The sequence below is a fragment of the Lissotriton vulgaris genome, chromosome 5 (genome assembly GCF_964263255.1).
Source record: "Lissotriton vulgaris chromosome 5, aLisVul1.2, whole genome shotgun sequence".
Lineage (NCBI taxonomy): Eukaryota > Metazoa > Chordata > Amphibia > Caudata > Salamandridae > Lissotriton > Lissotriton vulgaris.
In genome coordinates, this window is record NC_141693.1 from 834,011,307 (window position 1) to 834,037,177 (window position 25,871).

Consider the following 25,871-nt stretch of genomic DNA (forward strand, 5'->3'; position numbering starts at 1 on the left):
AAGTGTTGTAGACCACTTCTGTCTTGCATCGTGGGGCCTGCAGGTTAGCTCCCTTTTCAGTGAAGAAGTGTACTCATGTATGTCGGGGACAAAGTTCCGAAAGACCCCGGGCCATGGCAACACACCCTTGTCACCTCTGATCGCCTACAGTAGGTCTGCTGTGAACGTCATATCTGAGCCTTCTGCCCCTTTGGGTATCCCTCTGATGTGAATGTTGTTTCTCCTGCTTCTATTTTCCAAGTCCTCCTGTTTCCGCTGGAGGTCAATGAGCTGCTCCTCGAGAGTAGCTACTCTGCGCCCCAAGTTCTCCTGGTCCTCCAAGCGTGCGTCCATTGTAGATCATCAACCCGTCCCTCAATCTCAGTAATAACACATTTGAGGTCATGAAGGCAGGCCTTGAATTCAGTCTTGAGGGAACCAATTTAGTTTTTTAATTCCTGGAGGAAATTGTTGATGTAGGCCTGAATAAAGAGGGGTGTCCATAGATTCGCCAAGAGCTGTTGTTTGGGGGAGTCCGTAGGTGCTGGTACCTACGGCCGGATTTCAGCCACATGGAGGCAACTTGGTTGTCCTTGGGGAGGGTAGTTGAGGTGTCTTTATCCAGTTTGGTGCATGGCATGGTCAGAGGGGGGTATCTCAAGCTGCGAGAGACTTATAAAAGCCGCAGGGAAGACTGTAGTGAGGCCGGTGGCCTGGCCAGGAGGGGTGTAGCCTTAGTCTGAGGTCCTCATGGTCGGGACCCTTTGTTAGCTAGGAGTCCACTTGAACCAGGCGCAGTCTTTCGTGAGCAGGTACGATGTGGGGGGCGTCAAGGAGACGATATAGCACAGTTCCCCCGCCTGTATCAGTTCCATAGAACCCCCTCAATGAGGCTGGGTGCTTCAAAACCACCCACTGCTCATGGGTGCTCAGGCCGCCTTGTGGTGAAAGGCACTGAGGAGGGTCCCCGGAGCAAAGGATTCCCCTGGGCCCAGTCCGGCAGGGGGTTCCCTCAGTCACTCTAACTCCCCCAAGGGAACTGCAGACATATAAAGCTCAGGGCAGCCCCTGACAGCAAGCTTTGAAGGCATCAGAGAGTTCAAGAGGAGATTCAGCAGTGAGTAGAGTTTCACTTGACAGCGCTAGAGTGGAGCGAGGCCGTAGGGTCAGTGGAGCACCAAGACGCCTCTGGTGGACCATGGAAATAGAGGGCCTTTGCAATGAGATAGGAGGAGGACCTGGGTAGGAGTACCAGGGTGGTTATTGACCAGAGCGCCACAGGTTCCAGGTGTGCAGCGGGTTCTCTTAGGTGGGCCCAGAGCAATGACCCAGTATAGAGGGCAGCTGGAGGAACCAGCTGTGCTACACCGCAGCCGATCACCTCTTACCTCTAGTATTGGGTCGCAGTTCCCAGTGGTGTCAGGCCAGTCCAGGTGCCATGTTGTGACTGGCACAGTAACAGCAGTGACTCCGGCCTTGGCCTGCAGCAGTTCCGCTGGCAACAAGGTATCGGGGTGGATCAGCCAGGGCCAGTGGAGCAACAGTCATGGGAGGCATTGGCAGAGAGTGGGAGGTGGCCGCACCATCTCTTCCTTGGCAGCGGGAAGCAGGCCGTCGTAGGGGGCTCAGAAACCGGGAAGCGGTCCTAGCAAGACCTTTCAGGGGTGGCCGTTAGCTCGCTGCAGGTCTCACGATGGCAGCTTTGGCTGCGAGACTACATCTCCGGTATTGATCAGCAGGCCTGTTGCTCCAAGCTGATTTGCTCTGGGGTCATAAGTGAGTACACAGGTCAGAGGAGTATTCTGTATCTTTTTCTTTTGGACTCCTGTAGACATTAATGAACAGAGACATTATCAAAAAGAATTCACCAATTGTAACTCAACATTTTTTATTTATTGTATAAAATGTATATGCAATAAAGTTTATATAGGCCAAACAACGCAACCTATTAAAAAGAGGATTCTTCAACATATATCGTGAATTAAATGTAATGTACAAGGGGCTCCTTTGGTACAACCTTTTCTATGTCAGAATCATTTTGAAAAGGATTTCAAGTGGTCTGTTTTATTAAATGTTACTGCTATCACGGGGGGTTGGATATTCAAACCAAGCTCAACAGACTGGAGGCAAGAATGATAGCTAAATATTATACAGCAATATCAGGTTTAAATGACATAGATGAAATGTGGGCATTACTGCAATGATGTTTCTGCCATGTATATGAAGATTTCACTATGGAGGATATCTGAAAGATACATTTGTCATACATGTAACTCATGAATTATATATATATGTGTGAGTATCTTATGTGCCTGGATGGGAACTTATGGTGTTAGAATGTAAGGAGTGGCGTTGACTTAATAATGGTGAAGGTTTAATACACTTTAGTAGGTATTTAATTTAATTTCTTTAATTCTTTTATTTTTTTATCTTTTGATTTATTTTTCTAAACGTTTGTAATGAATGTTAATTATTAAATCACCTGGAGGATATTGGGTTGGAGCATAGTAGGACTAAACTAACAACATTAGACCGGAATAAGGATAGGGGTATGGACCTGCAATACATGAATATCGTAGTGGCTGTTAATATAAGTAAAGGGTAGTCTCTTCTCTACGTTTATACGGTCGCTTTGCGGTGGACTGAACTTAGGTTCCTTGCTGTAGATTTGAGTGCGGTGAGTCGGAGTATATACTTTTTCTTTTATTTTTTCATCGATTTTAAATAAATGTGTGATTCTTACAGTGAAGCGCTCATATAATATATTACGTTATGCGAGCTTATAGAGTATCAGGTTGGGAAGAAGGTATAGTCCTCTTTCCCTTTCCATGAAAGTAAACCTCATGGAGATCTTAAATACTTCCGCTTCCCATGACGCGGCTGTGTTCACGGTGATAGCGAGTGGAACGACAGAGGAGAATGTGGCGATCCTGATGGAAGCAGATTGATATTAATTTCATGCGTTGAGGTATAAGCTCGAAGTAAGGAATAGAGTTGAGGAATAGAGTTGAATATTGGATTGTGAGTAAGGGACGGTCAAGAAATTTCGGAATGGGCACAATTGTTTTTTGATTTTTCTGACGCCATATAATAGTAATACGTTCTTTTCCTGGGCATTACAACGTGCGGTATATAGTGAGGAGATATAAGAGGACCCCGGCTCACAGCATTGTGATGTAAATACAGATGGCAAGGACATGGTACGATTTTGAAGTCGTTTTTCGTCTTTTGGTGTAAACCAAACGATGAGAGGCAGAAATCTTGAATAATGATTGAGTCCTTTGTTGGTTTGTTTGGGTCTCCTTTTAGTGACCAGGGTACATTCCTATATATGGTCCAAACTGAAATTTTGTGAGGTGGGTGAACCCGATTACAAAGTGGAATATAAGGTTTAAGGTCTCCCTTTAGACTATATGGGTCCTTCCAAGGAATTCTGAAAAATGGTTCACTGAGTATTTATGCAAGAAATTGCGCGCACTTTGGGTGTGTTTCTCTTTCTTTTTCTTTATAGTATGTTTACTTTATCACTCCACTCTAGATAAACTGATTACAAGAGATATGAAATACTATTTGATAAACAAAGTGTAACTGACCCTATGTGTGTGTATATGGTGTTTGTGTAAATATATGCACATAGTTCCTCTGTATGATAGATTGAAATAGAGTATCTTTTGATTCCATAGGTGGAATTGAGAAATTATGCACTCGACGGCCCTAGTCCTGATGAGGCCTATAAGCAAAATGGCTGAAACACGTTGACAGATATATTAAGACACCATATACAATTAAAATAAAATATATTAAAAAAGTATAGATCGCCTGTTGGACCTGGGGTTACCAGTCCACATAGGGTAGCCTGGCACTGAGTGGAAAGACCAAACCTGAAGCAATTGTGTTATGCTTGCATCGCGCCTCTACAGTAACCCAATGCCTATCCACCAAAAAGTAAGCACCACACCGTATTTAGAAAAGTAGAAAATCTTTATTCTCTCTTGTTGCTAGTTTCTTGTATTGCTCTTAGATGCAAAACCAGTACCACATTTACAATTAATTCAGTGCATTTAAGTTACTTGTTTTTGTAAACTTTCCTAATTTCTTATATTTTGGATTCTCTTGCATTTCCTGTTTAGTCAACACATTCTCTAGCAGATAAACAGGGTAGTTAACTCAATTTACTATTCTCCCCTTCCTCATCTGAAAGAGAAAACAGGTTCAAAGCATTTCTAATATGTATCCACCATCAGCATTCCAAACTTTATCCCACAGATGGAGATCAGTACAAGTTTTCATGTGAGAATGCGTCAAAATTACTCTAGTAGCTGTCCCATCCAGGGCTTCGCATCAGGCAGTCAATTGTCTTAGTCAGTTAATAAAGCCCTGATGCATTCAGCAATTCTCACTCCATGGGCACCTTACTGCCGCTTAACTTTCCTCTCTCCTAGCTATGTGGAAAACAATTTGGTTCTGAATGCCTTCCCCCCCCCCCCTCCTTCCTTTCTCCGATGAACTTCTCCGGGACTTTTGACAGGATTCTACGGTCTCCGGAGGCGGCAAAGAGGCCCCCAAAACACCTGACTTCCCAACCACGCTTTCACAGTCTTACCAGGGAATTGCGGCATTTAATGAGTGCCTGCTCACTCTGTTCCCACCTCAACCGCTTCGAACGGACTCTCTCGCACCTCAGGGGCTCAGCAATTGCCTGAGCCGGGAGTGCGCCACGTTTCTTTCAGCGTAGATCCCGGCCTCGAATCGTGCCCACCTCTCGCTTGTCAGAGGGGGTGGGTGTTGAACTCAGGCTGGCCTCCTCTGCTTCCCGCCCCCTTTTCTCTCGGCGCTCACTTGGTAGAGCGTACGATCTCCTGCGACGTCTCTTCAGAGGGACCAACGCACCACTTGCCAGAACCGGGTCCCCTCTCTTCCTCCAGACCTCCTCAGCAGAACAAGGGGGAGGGGAGGGGGGCCCGTGGACACTGCCAGCCGACAGCTGACACACCGATTGGCGGCAGGGAACACAGCGGGGCAGCCACACTACGGTATGGTTGATTTACCTTCCAGCGTTCCGTAAAGCAAAGTCCTGGGGCCAGGGGCGGTGATACTCCTGACTTCCCCTCCCTCCTCGTTCTTTGTCCGCAGTATTCTCAAGAGTGCGGCAACGGGGGGAAGAACTTGTCAGAAAAGGGACCCTCTACCCTGGACGGCAGTATGATATCGGGGACCCAGAGCGGGATTATAAAAGCCCAATCCAGCAGCAACCCGGCTACCCTCCGCTCAGGTCAGATGTCCTTCACCTGTCAGGCCAACTACAGGATTCCTCCTCAAGAGTTCCACAAGGGAAAAGGGAAAAGGGAAAAGCGCGGAACAGTCTCCTCCAAATCGGAGGCCTCCCTGATGTATCTCCCAGAACCACGGGAAACCACTTCTCTCAGGGAGCTCAATGTCGCTGCTAGGTTATGCGGAATAAAGTCAATAACCCGATGGTAGGGCTCGGTCAATAACTAGGGGGTGACATCCTCAAGAGAGACAGCTGACCCATGGGACAATCTAGCCTCAACTAGTGTGCCTTCCTCCCTCAGCTATCGCCTCACTACTCACCAGGTTCCAAAACAGCTCACTGGTCACTCCAAAATGGCCGCCCTAGCTCTGACCCTTATATAGGCTGGCCTCAGGTTACCAGAACCCGCTGGAAGGTTCTAGAGTGTCCCTATATTATCCTATGGGTCCATTTTCTGAGGTGAGCAGTTGTGGCAGTTACAAGCCACCATTTTGTAAAACTACATTGTCATGATAACAAGGGGGGCTTCTAGGCCTAAGAAAATCATAGGGTCAAGGAGTACCTAGCCCCTAGGACAACACCTAAAAATTCCAGTGGACATGAAAGACAAAGGTTAGGAGGCAGAAAGGGAACAAAAAAAAAATAATACATAAATAACAGGAGGAACCCCCCAAAGGGCTGACAGGTCTAACATCGCCTATAGTAGAAAAAAGATTGGAATTTATTTAACCTGGAGGCGATCTGAGAAATGGTGATTGAATATAGGAAAATGCACTGTGGTAATGATTTGTGAGGTGCACCTGGTTAGAAAAAAGATAGGGCAAAGAGAGCAGAAAATTTCTTGTTTTTCATTTACATGTTTATATGTGTTATATGTATAAATGTAAATAAGTGTGTATATACATGTCAAATCAATGTATTCATGTATGAAAATTGTGTTTTGAAAAGATAGCTTGTTGGAAAGTATATATAGATAAAAAAAGATTAATTTAATTTGAACAGAGGTGTGTACTTGTTTTTTCGTTTTTTTGTCCTTGGCTACAGAAAGTGAAAACTAAGGAGATTTATTGCATAGATTTAGATTGATAGGAAGAGTTGAAATTATTTTTCTCTTCATCTTACAGTTTAGCCTCTATATCGATCCCGTGGCATTATTGAATGAATGAATGAATGAAATGGCATTTGTAATGCGCAACTATGCCCAATGGGCGTCAAGGCGCCTAACTCAAATAACTAGCTGTCAGTGATCAGAAACAGAGCTTACTGGTATGCTTTAATGAAAAGCCAGGTTTTCAGTGATTTCCTAAAGAGGTCAAGTGAAGGCAATGACTTGATCTCAAGGGGGAGTGTATTCCACATCTGGGGTGCCAGAATGGAAAAGGCTTTACTCCCCCAACTGGCCTTCTTGGCTCGAGGGATTACCAGTTGGTTAAGCTCACTGGAGCGTAGGCATCTGTTCGGGACATACCTAGTGAGTAGGGATCCAAGGGCATCAGCCGGTCCTGCAATTAAAGCCTTGTATGTTAAACAGAAAAGTTTGAACATGATCCTTGAGGGAATAGGAAGCCAATGGAGATTCTTCCTCGCCAAGGTCATAGATGACAGCCAAGGCAGGGCAAGAGCAAAACGCGCTGCCGCATTTTGTATGACCTGCAGGCGCTGCAGAAGGCCCTTGTTGGCCCCGGCGTAAAGTTAATTACAGTAATCAAGCCTTGAGCCAACAAGAGCGATCACAACCTGCTTCCGTGCCTGTGGGGAAAGGTAGTGGACGATCCTCTTCAGAGTCCTGATGACGCCCCAACAAGTAGCCACCGTTCTATTGACCTGGAGCTCCATAGAAAGCTGGGTGTCAAAAATGACACCAAGGTTCCTGGCAGATTGTGTGGGTATGGGGCAGATGCCTAAAGATGGGGGCCACCACTCACCTGACCACATGCCCTGGTCTTTGCCGAAGACCAGGACCTCTGTCTTGTCCCCGTTCAACTTTAGGGAGTTGGAAATCATCCACTCTGCAACAAGTTGCATGCAGGACCTAAAGTTTGACGCGGCTAGATTCACAGAGTGGGTCAGGGATACCATAATCTGCGTGTCATCGGCATACGACACTACCTCCATCCCCTGAGATCTTACTAGTCTTGCAAGGGGGGCCACATAGATATTAAACAGGGTCGGACTCAGTGCCGACCCATGTGGCACCCCACATTGCAAAGACTTAGCAGGGGAGAGGTACTCTCCTAGCATGACACGTTGCTCACATTGATGTAGGAAGGAGCTCAGGAGACTGAGGGCTGGTCCTTCTACCCCTGCCTCCCTTAACCTAGATGTTAGAGTAAGGGGAGACAGGGTATCGAATGCTGCTGTAAGGTCCAGCAGTACCAGCACGGTGGTTTGACCCAGATCAACTTTCCTGCGGATGTTCTCCATGACTTTGGTCAAAGCAGACTCCGTGCTATGCAGCTTTCTAAAGCCATGTTGGGACCCATCCAGGAAGCCTGAAGCATTGAGGAAGTTAGAAAGATGAAAGTTCAAATGAGTCTCCAACATCTTGGCAGGGGCCGGCAGGAGAGATATGGGTCTGAAGTTCTTCAATATGCCGGGATCTAAGGTGGACTTTTTCAGAAGAGGCTTTACAATAGCTTTCTTCCAGACTAGTGGAAAAGTACCTTGTTCCAAGGCTCCATTCATTACTTCCAGCATCGGAGGGAGAATGATATCCCTACAGTCCTTTAGTAATTTCAAAGGGACTGGGTCCAGTGGGGAAGACGATTTCGTTTTGTCCAAAAGGAGATTGAGTCCCTCCAAGGAAAGAGCAGGAAAATGATTGAGGGACTGGGGGGCATCTATATTCCAAGATTCAAGCAGTTTGATTCGAGAGAGGTCCTCAGCACTCAGAGATTTCCTCTGTGATTGTAGAGCTATATAGATATCATCTATTTTATTATAGAAGAAGTCTGATATATTGTTACATAGCTCCTGTGAGGCAACCACGGGATCTGGTACCTGGAGAGAGCACAGTGAGTCCACAATTTTAAAGAGCTCTTTAGAAGATGTTAGAGAACAGGTTAAGTTGGTAAAGTAGTCCTGTTTTTCCTTTATCACTCTACTTTTGTATTCTCGTAACTGGCTCTTATAGACTTCTCGATCTTTGGGATCCCAGGATTTGCGCCATCCTCGTTCCTTCTGTCTGCATATTTGTTTTTTTGATTGTATTCCCCAGATACCAAAGGGTTATATGGGTTGCCCCCTACTTTAAATAAAGGAAACTGGAGCAGCACGCTTCACAGCCCCACCCTTGTCCAGTACATCGGACAGCCCCAACTCAAGCGTGCAATACTCTGTCATGTGTGGTTACATCAACAGGAATTGCGCCTCCAGGCAAAGTAAAGCACTACATTTTTGTTTTTCGACTTTAAAAAAAAAATTGTTTATGGGTACTGCACACAAAGGGCTGACAGGTCTAACACGCGCCCCCCCCCCCGCTGAAAGTGGGGAGAGCTACCCAACCCCTTGGGAGTTCTCATCACTAAGTCGGAAATACCTGGAGAGACAGTCTGCATTGGCGTGGTCCACTCCAGGCCGATGTTCCACCCGGAAGTCCATTCCCTGTAGGGAGATGGACCATCTCAACAGCTTGGGATTCTCTCCCTTCATTTGCATCAGCCAACGAAGGGGTCGGTGATCGGTCTGAACCAGGAAGTGCGAGCCAAACAAATATGGCCGCAGCTTCTTCAGAGCCCATACCAACGCAAAGGCTTCCCGCTCGATTGCACTCCACTTCTGTTCCCGGGGAAGCAGTCTCTTAGACAGGAAGACAACAGGTTGATCCAGACCCTCTTCATTGAGTTGCGATAACACTGCCCCAATGCTATGCTCGGATGCGTCTGTCTGGACAATGAATTCCTTGGAAAAATCCGGGGCTCTGAGGACTGGAGCTGCACACATTGCTTGTTTCAATTTTTCAAAGGCTTGCTGACAAGCCACCGTCCAGACTACCCGTGGAGGTTGCTTCTTGGATGTGAGCTCAGTTAGGGGTGCCACAATAGTGCCATACCCCTTCACAAAGAGACGGTAGTATCCTGTGAGGCCCAGGAAGGCTCGGACCTCGGTTTGGGTCTTGGGGGGCTCCCAGGCCATGATAGCCTCAATCTTTGCCTGGAGGGGCTGCACCTTTCCCCTGCCCACCAAGTGGCCAAGGTACACCACCGACCCCTGCCCGATCTGACATTTACTGGCCTTGATTGTCAAGCCAGCCTGTTTCAGGGCCTGAAGAACAGCTTGTAAGTGACACAAATGATCCTCCCAACTGCTGCTGAAGACAGCAATGTCATCCCGATAAGCAGCGGAGAAAGCCTTCATCCCAGAGAGGACCTGGTTCACCAGCCGCTGAAAGGTGGCAGGGGCGTTCTTGAGCCCAAAGGGCATTACGCAGAACTGGTAGTGGCCCTCAGGAGTGGAGAGGGCTGACCTTTCCTTTGCTCCATCTGTAAGGGAGATCTGCCAGTACCTGGAAGTGAGGTCAAAGGAACTCAAGTATTGGGCAGCTCCCAGCCGGTCAATAAGTTCTTCCGCCCTAGGGATTGGATGTGCATCAGTTTTGGCCATTGAATTCAGTCCCCGGTAATCCACACAGAACCTTAGTTCTGGAGTGGTGCCCGGTGGGGCAGCTTTTGGTACCAGAACCACCGGACTGGACCAGGGGCTACTAGAAGGTTCAATTACTCCTAGCTCCAGCATCTTAGTGACTTCACTGTGGATGCTGGCCTTCACCTTGTCTGACAGCCGGTAGATCTTAGACTTCACATGTGGACTGTCTCCTGTGTCCACATCATGGGTCCACAGGTGGGTTCTTCCCGGGACAAGGGAGAACAGCGAGGAGTACTGCTCCAGGACCTGGCGGCATTCCTCTCGCTGCTCAGGAGTCAGAGATGGTGAGAGAATCACTCCCTCCACCGACCCATCCTTTTCCTGAGACGAAAAGAGATTAGGGAGAGGCTCGCTTTCCGCTTCCTCAGTCATCATCATTAAGATGACCTCGGGCCTCTCATGGTGGGGTTTGAGACGATTGGCATGAAGCACCCGTAGGGGCTGTCGAGGGGTCTTAAGATCCACCAAGTAGGTGGCCTTACCCTTTTTCTCCATCACCTCAAAGGGGCCTGTCCAGCGATCCTGGAGGGCACTTAGCTCTCCAGGTTCCATCACCCACACTTCAGGCCAGGCTCCAATTCCACCGGGTGAGCATTGTGGTCATACCACTCCTTCATCACTGCTTGGCTGGATTCTAAGTTGTCAAAAGCTTGCTTCCACAACTTAGCCATTTGGCTCCGGAAGGCCAGCATATAGCTCACCACATCCTGGGGAAGCTTCCTGGGAGTCTTTTCTCATCAGTCTTTCACCAGGCTGAGAGGTCCGCGCACAGGGTGCCCATACAAAAGCTCGAAGGGGCTGAAGCCCACTCCCTTCTGTGGAACTTCCCTGTAGGAAAACAACAAACAGGGTAGGAGGACGTCCCATTTCCTCCTCAGGCTCTCAGGCAGACTTCTTATCATGCCTTTCAAGGTCTTGTTGAACCTTTCCACCAGTCCATTGGTCTGTGGGTGGTAAGGAGTGGTGAACCGGTAGGTTACCCCACACTCCTTCCACATAGCCCGCATGTAAGCTGACATGAAGTTGGTCCCCCTGTCGGACACAACCTCTTTGGGGAAACCCACTCGGGTAAAGATCCCCATCAGGGCCCTAGCCACTGCAGGTGCAGTAATGGTCCTCAGAGGAATTGCCTCTGGGTACCGTGTGGCGTGATCCACCAGAACCAGGATAAATCTGTGACCAGCTGTAGTTGGTGGATCCAATGGCCCCACAATGTCGATGCCCACCTTTTCAAAGGGGGTGCTAACGACAGGAAGTGGTTCCAGGGGAGCTTCAGCTTCACCCCTGTTTTCCCACTGGCTTGGCAAGACACACATGTCCGGCAGTAAGTGTCGGACGCCACCTTCATCTGAGGCCAGTAAAAGTGGGGGACAAGCCGGGCAAAGGTCTTGTCCTGTCCTAAGTGTCCTGCCAAGGGTATCTCATGAGCCAACTCTAAAAGAAAGGCTCGGTAACGTTGAGGGACAACCAAGGCCCGTGATGAACCGTGCACGGGTGCCTTAGGTTCACTGTAGAGGAGTCCATCCTCCCAGTAAATATGGTAACTCCCAGTAACGTTCCCTGCTGCCTGGGATTCAGCCTGTCGCCTCAGTCCCTCAAGGGTAGTGCACTCCTTCTGGCCCTTACAAAACTCTTCCCTGGTAGGCCCTCCCTCCACATGCCACTCGGAAGGGGTAGGTAGGTTCTCCAAGGAGTTGACATCTCCCTCCACGGACTCCTGGTCCACCACCACAGGTGACCTATCCGTCTCACGGGGTGTGGATGCCGAGGCAGGCTTCTCCTGTCCTCGCATCTTTCCCTTGCTGGCAGCTGGCTGGGCATTTGTTCCAGGCTCCAGCCCAAGCGAACTCCCCCTCCGGGTAGTCGCGGACCTTGTGCTAGCACAGGCCCAGTCAGGTGTACCCAGCATCTCAGAATGAGTCCAGTATTCCACCTCCTTCCAAGCATTGTGCTCCATGTCATTCCCCAGCAGACAATCAACTGGCACGGCAGGGCTAACGGCAACTCGAAGTAGACCTGCAACCCCTTCCCACTCAAATGGAACTTCGGCCACTGGGTAGTGGCCCATTCTGCCGTCAGCCATCGCGGCGGGGTGGAGTACATGTGGAATCACCTGCTCTGGAGACACCAGATGACTTACCATAGTCATACTGGCTCCTGTGTCTTTCAGAGCTTCCCCTCTTTGGCCATTGATGGTGACCCACTGCCCATACTTAGTAGTATTTGGGGGCACCTGGATCTTAGGAACCACCTCCCGATCTCCCAGGGACACTAAAGTGACACCCGCCCACTCCCCCCCCCCCCTTATCTAAGGGCAACTCCTCCCCGAGCACTACACTAGCTACTCCCGGGGCTTTTCCTCCAGTGGGAGGGGGTGGTCTCTTTGGGCACTTGACATCTCCCTTTTAGTGTCCAACACCACCACACTCAAAGCAGTGGACAAGCCTTGGCTGCTGACTTTGGCCAGGATGAGGGTTTCTGGGCGGGTTAGCCTTAGGGGTGAATCCTGTTCCCTTTCCCTGGAATCTGTTTTGAGGGCCTTTTGAGAACTCCCTCTTTTTATCTCCCCCCTCTTTCTTCTGGGGGCGCCCTGTCCGGTCCTTTGGGAATCCCCTCCAGTCGTAACAAAGAAGAAGTACAAAGTTCCCCAATAGGACTGGAAAGAGGTAGTGTGTGTGTGTAAAGCATAGATGGAGAAAACCAAGAGGGAATTTTCCCTTTCCTCTTTCCCTCTTGGTTTTCTCCATCTACGCTTTACACACACACACTACCTCTTTCCAGGGAACTTTGTACTTCTTCTTTGTTACTAGTGTCTTGGACGTGTACACTGGACCCCGTTAAAAATTGTCATCCCGAAGTTCCTTCTTATGTCAAAATTACCTCCAGTCCCCTTTGAGGACACCCGGGTCCTAGCCCAGATGTCCGCCTCCTCAGCAAGCTTCCGGGGGCTGGTCAGCTTGCTGTCCACCAGATGTTGTCGCAGCTCGGGAAAACATTTCTCGAGTAGGTGCTCCTTGAGGATAAGGTCATACAACCCCTCGTAGTCCCCCACCTCTCTACCTTGTACCCAACACTCTAGTGCCTTCTTTGCGTAGTCCAGAAAATCCACCCAATTCTGTGTCCTAAGTTTATGGCTGCCCCTAAATTTCTGTCGGTATTTCTCTGGAGTCAGCCCAAACTTTTTTTTTATCAGCGCCACTTTCATGGTGGGGTAGTGGGTCTGCTCTCCCTGTTCTAGGGCCAATAGTGTATCCATTCCTGCAAAAGGCATGTATTTATACAAGCCCCCCCCCCCAGGGTTTCTCCATTATCCCATGGGCTCTTAAGGAGACCTCATAGGCAGCCAGCCACTTGGCAATGTCGTCCCCTGCGCTGTACCTAGCGACTACATCCTTTAGTAAATAAGGTCTGGGTTCCCTGGTTATCTCTCTGGATTCGCTGCCAACAATAGGAGTGCTGTGAAGTCCCTACTTGTAGGGCCTTGAGATCTAGCTCCCTGAGACAAAGTTCATGGGCTAACCTCTTCTCCTCCCCCTCCTTCTCCAATCTTGCTAACTCTCACTTTAGCGGTCTTTCCTCTCTCCGGTCTGTTAGTTCAGCTTCAGTTAAGCTCCTCACAGAGACACTGCTGCCCTCCCTTGAGAGTGTTCTGGGACCTGTCAGTAGGTTCTCCCCCTCAGGTCATTACAATACATCTACCCCGATGACAGTGTCCCGGTCGGCCTCTTCCTCCTCCTTCCCATCTGGGTGAGCTGCCACCCACGCTCTCAAGCTGGTCTGGAGTTCCCCTTTTTAGCACCACGCTTGTAAAACACTCCCTTACTCTGACAGAATTCCGTAAGTTGGGCCGCAGTGTAGGTCTCCAACTCCTCCAAATCAAATTCCATCTTGTCAGTAGGGACTCAAACAACCACTTGGAAGTTGAAAGGAAGGGCGTTAAGTAAGGGCTACCTCCACCCACCACCAGGAGTAAATTTGGAAATTGAAAAGTTTAATTAGGGAGTCCGCTTGGAGAAAACTCCAGGTGTAGGCCTGTGGTACACACTGCATTACTATTGAGTGGATGCAAGCACAAGCTCTAATCCCACCACTGATCACCAATTATGTTGGACCTGGGGTTACCAGTCCACATAGGGTAGCCTGGCACTGAGTGGAAAGACCAAACCTGAAGCAATTGTGTTATGCTTGCATCGCGCCTCTACAGTAACCCAATGCCTATCCACCAAAAAGTAAGCACCACACCGTATTTAGAAAAGTAAAAAATCTTTATTCTCTTGTTGCTAGTTTCTTGTATTGCTCTTAGATGCAAAACCAGTACCACATTTACAATTAATTCAGTGCATTTAAGTTACTTGTTTTTGTAAACTTTCCTAATTTCTTATATTTTGGATTCTCTTGCATTTCCTGTTTAGTCAACACATTCTCTAGCAGATAAACAGGGTAGTTAACTCAATTTACTATTCTCCCCTTCCTCCTCTGAAAGAGAAAACAGGTTCAAAGCATTTCTAATATGTATCCACCATCAGCATTCCAAACTTTATCCCACAGATGGAGATCAGTACAAGTTTTCATGTGAGAATGCGTCAAAATTACTCTAGTAGCTATCCCATCCAGGGCTTCGCATCAGGCAGTCAATTGTCTTAGTCAGTTAATAAAGCCCCGATGCATTCGGCAATTCTCACTCCATGGGCACCTTACTGCCGCTTAACTTTCCTCTCTCCTAGCTATGTGGAAAACAATTTGGTTCTGAATGCCTTTTCCCCCCTCCTTCCTTTCTCCGATGAACTTCTCCGGGACTTTTGACAGGATTCTACTGTCTCCGGAGGTGGCAAGGAGGCCACCAAAACACCAGACTTCCCAACCACGCTTTCACAGTCTTACCAGGGAATTGCGGTGTTTAATGGGTGCCTGCTCACTCCCTTCCCAACTCAGCCGCTTCGAACGGACTCTCTCTCTCGCACCTTCAGGGGCTCAACAATTGCCTGAGCCGGGAGTGCGCCACGTTTCTTTCAGCGTAGATCCCGGCCTCTAATCCCGCCCACCTCTCGCTTGTCAGAGTGGGTGGGTGTTGAACTCAGGCCGGCCTCCTCTGCTTCCCGCCCCCTTTTCTCTCGACACTCACTTGGTAGAGCGTACGATCTCCTGTGACGTCTCTTCAGAGGGACCAACGCACTGCTGGCCAGAACCGGGTCCCCTCTCTTCCTCCAGACCTCCTCAGCAGAACAAGGGGGAGGGGAGGGGGGCCCGTGGACACTGCCAGCCGACAGCTGACACACCGATTGGCGGCAGGGAACACAGCGGGGCAGCCACACTACGGTATGGTTGATTTACCTTCCAGCGTTCCGTAAAGCAAAGTCCTGGGGCCAGGGGCGGTGATACTCCTGACTTCCCCTCCCTCCTCGTTCTTTGTCCGCAGTATTCTCAAGAGTGCGGCAACGGGGGGAAGAACTTGTCAGAAAAGGGACCCTCTACCCTGGACGGCAGTATGATATCGGGGACCCAGAGCGGGATTATAAAAGCCCAATCCAGCAGCAACCCGGCTACCCTCCGCTCAGGTCAGATGTCCTTCACCTGTCAGGCCAACTACAGGATTCCTCCTCAAGAGTTCCACAAGGGAAGAGGGAAAAGAGAAAAGCGCAGAACAGTCTCCTCCAAATCGGAGGCCTCCCTGATGTATCTCCCAGAACCAAGGGAAACCACTTCACTCAGGGGGCTCAATGTCGCTGCTAGGTTATGCGGAATAAAGTCAATAACCCGATGGTAGGGCTCAGTCAATAACTTTGGGGTGACATCCTCAAGAGAGACAGCTGACCCATAGGACAATCTAGCCTCAACTAGTGCGCCTTCCTCCCTCAGCTATCGCCTCACTCCTCACCAGGTTCCAAAACAGCTCACTGGTCACTCCAAAATGGTCGCCCTAGCTCTGACCCTTATATAGGCTGGCCTCAGGTTACCAGAACCCGCTGGAAGGTTCTAGAGTGTCCCTATGTTATCCTATGGGTCCATTTTCTGAGGTGAGCAGTTGTGGCAGTTACAAGCCACCATTTTGTAAAACTAAATTTTCATGATAACAAGGGGGACTTCTAGGCCTAAGAAAATCATAGGGTCAAGGAGTACCTAGCCCCTAGGAAAACACCTAAACATTCCAGTGGACGTGAAAAACAAAGGTTAGGAGGTAGAAAGGGAACAAAAACAAAAAAAGAATAAATAAATAACAGGAGGGACCACCCAAAGGGCTGACAGGTCTAACATTGCCTATAGTAGAAAAAGGATTGAAATTTATTTAACCTGGAGATGATCTGAGAAATGATGATTGAATATAGGAAAATGCTCTGTGGTAATGGTTTGTGAGGTGCACCTGGTTAGAAAAAAGATAGGGCAAAGAGAGCAGAAAATTTATTGTTTTTCATTTACATGTTTATATGTGTTATATGTATAAATGTAAATAAGTGTGTACACACGTCAAATCAATGTATTTATGTATGAAAATTGTGTTTTGAAAAGATAGTTTGTTGGAAAGTATATATAGATAACAAAATGATTAATTTAATTTGAACAGAGGTGTGTACTTGTTTTTTCGTTTTTTTGTCCTTGGCTACAGAGTGAAAACTAAGGAGATTTATTGCAGAGATTTATATTGATAGGAAGAGTTCAAATTAATTTTCTCTTCATCTTACAGTTTAGCCTCTATATCGATCCCGTGGCATTATTTGTTTTTTTGATTGCATTACCCAGATACCAAAGGGTTATATGGGTTGCCTCCTACTTTAAATAGCAAAGGAAACTGGAGCAGCACGCTTCACAGCCCCACCCTTGTCCAGTACATCGGACAGCCCCAACTCAAGCGTGCAATACTCTGTCATGTGTGGTTACATCAGCAGGAACTGCGCCTCCAGGCAAAGTAAAGCACTACATTTTTGTTTTTCGACTTAAAAAAAAAAATTGTTTATGGGTACTGCACACATGGGACATCCTCAAGGACCGGCCTGTCAACCCCATCTTTATCTGTAAGTGTGTCCTAGAAGGTACAAGCTTACACAGTGACACAGCTTATCGTCCTGTGAGGAGTGTTTTGACAGCGTTGGCTTGGCACTTCTGCCTACTTGGATTGACTTAACTTTTTAAAGGCATTTGATACGATGTTGGCGCATCTTGTGTGACATTGGGGGGTGAGACCTATGTCGTCTCTTATTGTTGAAGTCTTTTGAGCCCTTTTCCCAACAGTGCCAGTTGATCCGCATTGTCATTTTTCAAAAAGTTTGCCGCGTGTCACCATCAGCGTGCGTGCACACCTACCTGCGTCCTTCTGCCAGCCACAGATCCTCTGACGTTTTTCTTCTTCTCGGCACAGTCAGCTGCTTTTCAACGTTCAGGAGCACGCTTTCACCGCAAGCCACCCGGCGCGGTCGTAACAATGTTCCGCAATCTTAGGTAGGGCGTTAGCATTTCTAGAAGTTACTCTTCATCCAGAGGGTTTTGGCTCTTTTCAGGCTGTTCTGTTGCTTTTGTTTCAGCAGCACTCTACAAGCTCATTTTCATCCGTACGTTTCGGAGGTCTTCAAGCTGGTCCATCACTTTGTTATTTTTTTGTAAAGGTCAGGACGATTTCTAATCTTTATTGATGTACGTCACCAACTGCAGCAACCCAGTTTCCTTCACTTGCTTAAGTAGTAGAGTGTTGGTTAAGATAGTTACAGTACTGTTGAGCACGTTCTAGTCAAGCAGCTGTATAACAAAATGTGCGTTTGACTTAACTATGTAATTGCTCGTTGTGGTTTCCTGGTTTGGATACCATGTGCCTTTCTCTTTAACCTGTCTTGCTACTCAGCCTATCTGGGTGAATGTTGAGTGTGTGAGGTAATATGGAATGTGTGGTGTGCCTGGTGGATGGATGACAGTTGGAAGAGAGGGCTGAGTAGCAAGAGAGCTGCTCCTGGTGGGGCTTAGGAGAGACTGGAGTATATTTATATGATCCTTCGATGATACTTGAATGATTACATGATTTAACCTGAAATCCATCAATAAACCATCATCAATCAATACTACTCGGCTACAGATCATCTTATTACATTTGGCGACGTTTGGACTACCTACACGGCTTGCAACTTCAAGGATCTCCATGAAACTTCATGATCAAGATTTTCAAGTAAGGAAAAAAGAATTTCTTAAAACTATTCAAAGTTTACTGGCACCCCATCCAACAAAGCCCCACCAGTGACCTTCCACCAGTCGCCCTCCAAATTGGATGTGCCAATCTATTCCTGCATACAACTTAAGTGTGCCAGTCCCTGTACAACGCTTCTTCCTGCCAGCTCCTACTTGTTATTGTGAGCATTGCTTGGTTAATACTGAAGAGCGTCAGGGACTACTGTGCAGGTAAGAGACATTAATCTTTGTTCAGCAGTCTTTTAAAAAAAAAAAAAAGGATGAAAGAGTAAATAGACTTATTTGATTCTATCACGACATTTAAATACCTCTGCGAGTCGTGTTTAACTTATTTTATTTTTTTTTTAAAAGGAAAAGAAGAACTAAGAAAATACTGTAATTCTAAAACATCATTAATGTTATCAGCGCTGGATGTGTAGAACATTGTCATTGTAATCTGCGCAGGAAGAGTGAAGATTTTATTTTGAAAAGAACTGCCTAACGTGATAACATGTGTTATCTATTTTGTCTAAATGAGCAAGTCAGGGCAGAGGGGAGGCAGCCGTACGTCATTGAAGAAGTTTATTTATTTGCACTGAAAGTGAGGAACAGTGAAAATAAAAGCATGGAAATGTTTAAACCACAACTGAAGTAGAAATGGTAATGTGAACTGCCGGTTATTCACGCACAAGAGACAGAGTGTGATTAAATGTTGATTTACATGCTGTTTAAGTATAAAACACAGCACGAGTGGCAAAGCACTTGAGAGGCGCAATGTGGAGCAGTCCTGTTGAGAATTCAAAAGATCACAGGCAGCGCGTAATTAATCTTCTGGGAGTGTTAAAAGTAAACACAATCTGATACATACAATGGACGGGCCATGTATTCGGATATTGGCAGTTGGTCCGCCGCTTTTCCTTTCAAAACACTGCATGCGGCTCGTGCGAGCAGCCTCACCTTCTCATCATTGTCCTTTCGTCAGTCCTCCGACGGTGTCCGAAGTTTTTGTGAAGTCTCCTTCATGGCAAGTCTGTGGGCTGATTCACGACGTTTGGGGACGTTTACGCACCTTGAACCTCCCGGCATCTTCCACGTTGACGTACCACCATTTTAGTTTGGCATTTTATCGTCATCTCATGTGCAGTAAACATTCTTATGCCGTTTTATTTCAGATTATCTTTTCAGCGATAGGCACGCTTTGTTATGGAATTGCCTATTGTTTATCTGTGTTTTCTGCAGCGATGGGCACGCTTTCATTGCTTTTTCAGCCAAGTATTCCACGGACCTCCGGTGTGCCTACACATAGATTTACTCGAAGACTTCGCAGCAGGTACTGGTTTTCTTTTGTTTCTTCGTCCTGCTTGGTACACCATTAGGACATAGCGCACCCAATTCTTCAGTGAAGCGCACGTTAGTTTATATTTAATTAAATATAGCGCATCTTTCTTCAGCGATGCGCACGCTAAATGTTCTTATTTCAGTCAGACTTTTAAAAAAAGTCACCAATGTCCACACTAGAATTTTCAGCCTTCATGGCTGGATGTCCTGCATAGGTTACTTTGAATTGAGTTTCTCATTTAGTAAATGTTATCATTTATGGTTTAATTACACCTCATTTTAAAACCTACATTTTCGCTCAAGGATATAAGTCTACCTTCTATTTATGATCAGATCTTCATTCTGACAACGGTGTCCACTTTATTTATTTTAGTTTGTTGTTTTACGGAAGTCTGTATTTAGACTTTATCGTGTATAATTCAACAATTTTGCAAGAGTCTACATATTTGTACATTTCCAATTCAAGTGTGGCATTCTGAAGGCAATTGGCATTCTAAAGTTAATTTGCTAATTTAGAAGGTTATTTTCACAAGTGTTAAAAATAGCATTCTAAAAGGTAATTTGCTATTTTATATGTTCAAGTGCTAGCCTGTCTTCCGCTGTAGTTTATTTTCATGTGTTTAAAGAATAGCATACTAAAGGTAATTTGCTATTTAGTGGGTTGTCTACATAAGTTTTAAATGTAGCATACTAAAGTTAATTTGCTATTCTAGAAGGTTATAAATGTAGCATACTAAAGTTAATTTGCTATTCTAGAAGATTACATGAATTTTAAAAAAAGCATACTAAAGTTAATTTGCTATTTTGTATAGTAAGTTCAATACTATACACATATGTATTGTTTATAGTTAAATGCTACACGTTAGCATATGTGCTCATGACTGTCACAAATTTGTTCATACAAATATTATATTTAATTCTGTTCTATGCACGTGACTCATCTATTTATTTTATATAAATTGCATACATTGCATGTGACTCTATAGTTTAGTCATCTACATATTCCTATTTTGTGTACGTTGTGCACACGTCACTTTATAGGAATTATAATTTGATTAAGTACTTTTTGGTGATTTTCTTTTTCGCGTATTTTAATTGTGACTTCTCAGTTACTTTCAGTTTGCTGGTCTGGCCAACTAGCATGTGTGGGTGACGGTGAATCCTTTTCCTTACATCTTGTGAAGTTCAATGCGAAAATATGTATTATCAATCTATTCCTGTTTTACGTGTAAAGGGGGAAGGGGTGGTCGCATTGTATACTTTTATGTTTTATGATAGTTAAGTTTTACAATGCAAGTTTAATTGTAGAATGAAGATTCTCATTTTTACACTGTTCTTTTGTTTATTCCTTTTAAGGGGGTTTGGATACCACGTGCCTTTCTCTTTAACCTGTCTTGCTACTCAGCCTATCTAGGTGAATGGTGGAATGTTGAGTGTGTGAGGTAATATGGAATGTGTGGTGTGCCTGGTGGATGGATGACAGTTGGAAGAGAGGGCTGAGTAGCAAGAGAGCTGCTCCTGGTGGGGCTTAGGAGAGACTTGAGTATATTAATATGATCCTTAGATGATACTTGAATGATTACATGATTTAACCTGAAATCCATCAATAAACCATCATCAATCAATATTACTCGGCTACAGATCATCTTATTACACTCGTCTAAGGTAACAGTAACTTTTAAGCGATATTCCATCAGTTCTTCTTCAAAGACATTGTGGATTATCACAAGTGACTTTAAATAACATGGCGGTTCTCAAGCACATTCCACATCCATCCATGTATTGAACTGCAAGCTATTTGTGCGAGAATTCACTCACAGGTGTTCTCTTTAGTCAAAGTGATGCATTAACCACTTGATGCAGGACATTTTTCTTTGTTTTGTCTTGCAGGGCATATACTGTTCATTTTTGTTAAACTTGTGGGGGTTGCCTCATTTACTGGATTCATGTTTTCAAACCTTTTATTTGGGATGTTGGGAGTGGGTGTCAGTCCCATATCAATTGTTTGCATTGCCCATGTGCATAAGTCATCTTGTGATGCACGTGTGTTTGGCCTGTTTTTCTAGTCACTTTCCCGTTCTGGAGGGAATGTGTTTTAGTCCCATGTCCTCTCTTTACGTTCTTCACTGATTTGTTAAGCCTCTGTACCCTTTTCCCTAGGTATGGTTTGGGTTTTAGTCAGTCCCATTTCCACGTTGTTGGACAATTCTCTTAGGATGTCACCCCTTACACTATGTGGGTTATGGGTTTTGCCATTTTACATGTTTTAATGAACATCCTTTCATTTGGGTGTGTGTTTTTGGGTGTTGTCCTACTTACAAGTTTTGATGTCATGTTTTTGTTTTGTGTGTAAGTCGCCTCAAGTTGTTGCTTTGTCTTGTGTGTAAGTCGCCTCACGTTGTCATGTCTTGTGTGTAAGTTGCCATGCGCATCACTTCGTCATGCTGTGTGTGTAAGACACCTTGTGCTTCACATTTTTTACTATACGTGTAAGTCAACCTCTGCTTCACGTCGACGTATTGTGTGTGTGTGTGCCAGACTGTGCTGCATCTGTGTAGTTTTCTTGTGCTGCACATGTTCTTATGGGTGTTAGTCCCATACAACACTAGTTTAGGTTATGGGTTTGTCCCATTTGAGCTTGTCCCTTTCATGAGAGGTGACGTGTTGGGTTTAGGTTCCCTTCCCCAGTTTCTTACATAGAGGAGTACTTTCTTGGGTGTTGTCCGCCCACAGTGTTTGAGTCTTGGGGTAGTTTTCCCCTTTACTCCGAGGCGTGTTGAGTTTATGGTTCCCTTCACAACAATTTCCTTACATTAGGAGTACTTTATTGGGTGTTGTTCGCCCACAGTGTTTGAGTCTTGGGGTTAGTTTCCCCCTTTACTCCTTTCACGTGTCAACATTTCTTTCAGTGTAATATTTGCTCACTTTGTCTCCGTGAAGTGTTCTTTCACTGCTTACGCTTTAACTTTTTGTCTACATTAAAAGAGGAGGAGTGTGTTAGAGTGTTTCTGTCCTTTCATTCTCCTTTCCTACGTCTGTTCACCCTCTCATGATGTGGTTTTTTATCTTTCATCCCAGGGTTTATGGACTTTTTTTTTGTATATTGCAGTTTATAGTTGTCCTTCGTTTTTATTATGGTTCAATTTGTTTTTCGATTGAAGAGGGAGAGCATAATGTAGTATCCTCGTGTTAGGTTATATTGTTACCTTTCACCTTGTACCTAGATGCTAAGCCAGTGTGTGTGTTCTGTGTAGATTGTTGGTATGATTGACATGAGTGGAATGCTTGGGTGCCTGGCGTGAGTGAGTCAGTTGGAAGATGGGCTGAGCCGCTAAGGAGGCTGCTCCTTGTGGGGCTCGCCATAAGGCTCTGTAACTACTCTTCTTATGGACTTAATAAACTAGCTGAGACTCAGCGCGGCTACGTCTACTCAACACGTGGTACCAGCCCACTACAGAACGCTACTAAAAACCTTTTTTGACGTGTTCATAGGGGAGATTCACTAACAGAATGACAATCTGTCTCGATTTGCCATTTTAAAAAGAAGGACCATTTTGGCTTTTTACCATATGCCTGGTGAGCACTGATTTGTAATAACAAAGCAAACAACTCTTTGTTAAAACAGGCACCCAAACCTCAAGCATGCATTTCCTTAACTCTAGGAGAAACAATTACTATCTATTTCTTTTTCCTTTCCATCACATTCTAGCTTTTCTAAACAATAAATGGGCAAACAAGAGTGGTTTTATTAACCACAATCAAAAGCAAGGTAGTATCCCCGGACTCATTCCCCACTCCTGTTTCACGACGTCCCTCACACAGAGGAACATAGTGGGCATGCCAGCCTGCAGTAGTTGTAAAACAAGCATGTTTTTTTCTACCAAACCTTTTGCTATAGCTCCCCAGAAGTCTCTAAGCTCTCTGCATTGTGCTGCTTAGCATAGGTTTCCCCATTTGTATCTTTACCATACTTTTTCTTTTGCATTAATATATATGTTCACTTCCTAGAAATCTCTTGTGTTGGCTTACACCCCCATCTTAGTTCTTATCGCCTGAATGGGTGTTACCATCTTCTTTATAATAATCTTCATAAAACCAGCATGCCAAAGGCACCGCATTTGATGCTTTCACCGTTGGAGCAGATCTTGGCCAGGATTCTTTGATATTTTCCATCAAGTCATATTCCTCCAGTATCACAGGATTACGAGCAACAAACAATTCTCATCAGATGGGAAAGTCAATGACTAATGAACTATGACAGGTTGCTTGGTCAAGGTTTCCAGATGTAAAATACAGAAACTGAGGCGCAGCTTTGTTTGTGAAATTTACTAGCATTGTGTCCTGGGAATAAATATGTGAAACAATAGCTTTGAGCTTTTTACATCCTTTAAAAGGATACATTTTTAAGGAGTAATTTGCCAGTTTGAGTCCAAAACGACAGACGGGGTATTTACACCATTTAAAGAGTATACATTATTCATATGTGCATTATGCTTGAAGTTAATGTATACGCTTGGGCAAACCATAAAATAAAATTAGACCTAAATGTCAGTTGAATAGTTTTATATATTTTAATGTCTATTCATAACAGTAATGTTGCTTACGCTTTTGAAAATCGTGTTTATTGGACAGACTTGATATAAAATTACCTTGCCATATGCAGTCTTAAAAGCAGCCTTAATTTTTTGTCTTTGGTCACCCGAGCGATTGGCAATAACATCTATGATGGCTTGCTCATCAGTTCCTGAAAGACAAACAGAAAAATTATAAAAGCGCTTTATGGTAAGACTTAGAAATTTAGATTTTCTAAACTTCATTGCGTTAACTTAAATAACAAAGCACTTGTCACTTTTATTCAAAACATGAAACCTAATTAGCTGTTCATCAGTGCTAACTGCAAACCCTCAGCGTACTGGACATCTGGTCCGTTTCAGGTGTTCCATCACCCTCGCATTCTCTTCTCTCTACTTATTCTATCTTCCACCTCTTTCCTCTATTTCTATTCTCTTCTGTCTCCTAAAGGGGGGAGTAGTGATCAGCTATTTGTGCATTAGCATAAGTCTGGGCAATGGATCATTCCCCAGAGGTAGATCCTCCTGCTTCACTATGCTTTGGTAATCTTGCTGAAGATTAGGGAAAGGTAAGAAGGGAAGATGGTGGACAGATAAGAAAGCCTGAGCAAAGGGACAAGAAAAACACAAGCATATTTATTTTATGTTGTCGCTACTGTTCCTCATTATATTAAAAAGAAACAAAATAGCAAGACGGTGAGTTTTACAAATCGTTCTTTAAAAACAAATTGTATAAAGCTGGAAAAAGATTTGCCTTGTCACAAATCAAGTTCTTGATCTAATTTCTAGGTAACACAGACTAATTATCAATTGTTTGGGAGTAGTAAACTGCCTACATCACTCCTTATGTTCCCTATAATTTAAATATTACTTGGGATCTCTTTTTAGACCATCATGGAAATTGTATCCTGCCCTAAGAGTTTTCTTCGGTCTTCTTCGGACAATCCAACAGTTAATCTATGCAGTAGTCAGAAAATTAACTTCTGTTGTAATCCTTCGCTCTGCCAAGAAAGAGCAACAGGAAACAGCCTTGCTACTTTTTAATTAAATCGAAATTAAAATGAGCAGCTACCCCACCAACTCAGAGTACGCTTGCTGCTGATAATTGTCAATACTCTCCCTTTCAAATGAAAACACTGCAGTTATACAGTACCTGCCCATGTACTGCACCATAGACAATTTAAATTATGGTAGGATCAACAATTTGCTAAAGAAAAGATGAGGTGGTTTGGTTGTCACTGCAATTGTGACCTTTCCATCTCCTTCCATCATTTCATGACTTTAATGGCCACAACAGGATGCTACAGCTATGAAAGTGTAAAACGTGCCTCTCTCTGGCATGTCCGTGGGATGAACAGTTGTGTGGCAGCGGGAACCTTCCACAGAGCACGTTAAGCCACAGGGCTTGGAAGCATCAGGTAGTTGCGCCTACTGTTACCTGGGGATGCTGGTTCTGCTGGGGGAAGGGGGGAGGGGTCTCCAGGGTGCTGTCTGGTGGGGGGAGGGATACTGGGGTTGGTATTCTAGGGGTCAGCTCGCCGTGCTTCCTGACAGGCATGCAGTGGCATCGCCATGATGGTATGCAGCTTTCTTAAGTTTCCCCAATCCTTCATTGCTGATCTTTCCCAATCTAAAAATAAGGGGTTTTACTTCCTCTTGACATTTGATTTCTTCCAGGACTTTTCTTCCTATTTAGAGGCTTAGGAGGGATTATCCAGTACGTTGCAGTGCCCCCGGATTCCTGGTTTTGTTTACCTTCTTCGTTCCCAGCCTGCTGTTGCTGTACTTGTGAATTCAGGAGGTTTTGTCTGCCTTGTCACTATGTTCCTCTTGGCGTTTTCATTAGAGGACACACTCCAGCTGGGAAACGGCCTTAACACCGGCTCAGCCACGCATGCAGTTTTCCTGCAAACCTAACCACG

General features: G+C 45.4%; 1 protein-coding gene across 2 annotated transcripts in view; it reads right to left on the minus strand.

The window, feature by feature from the left end:
- The window catches only part of ANXA7 (annexin A7), a 453,711-nt gene that overhangs the window by 172,506 nt on the left and 255,334 nt on the right, over positions 1-25,871 (minus strand). For both annotated transcript variants that reach the window (XM_086922337.1, XM_086922336.1), the window contains exon 7: positions 24,028-24,122. In XM_086922337.1, coding sequence (XP_086778463.1) covers positions 24,028-24,122 — 95 coding nt within the window. The remainder of the gene's footprint in view (positions 1-24,027; positions 24,123-25,871) is intronic.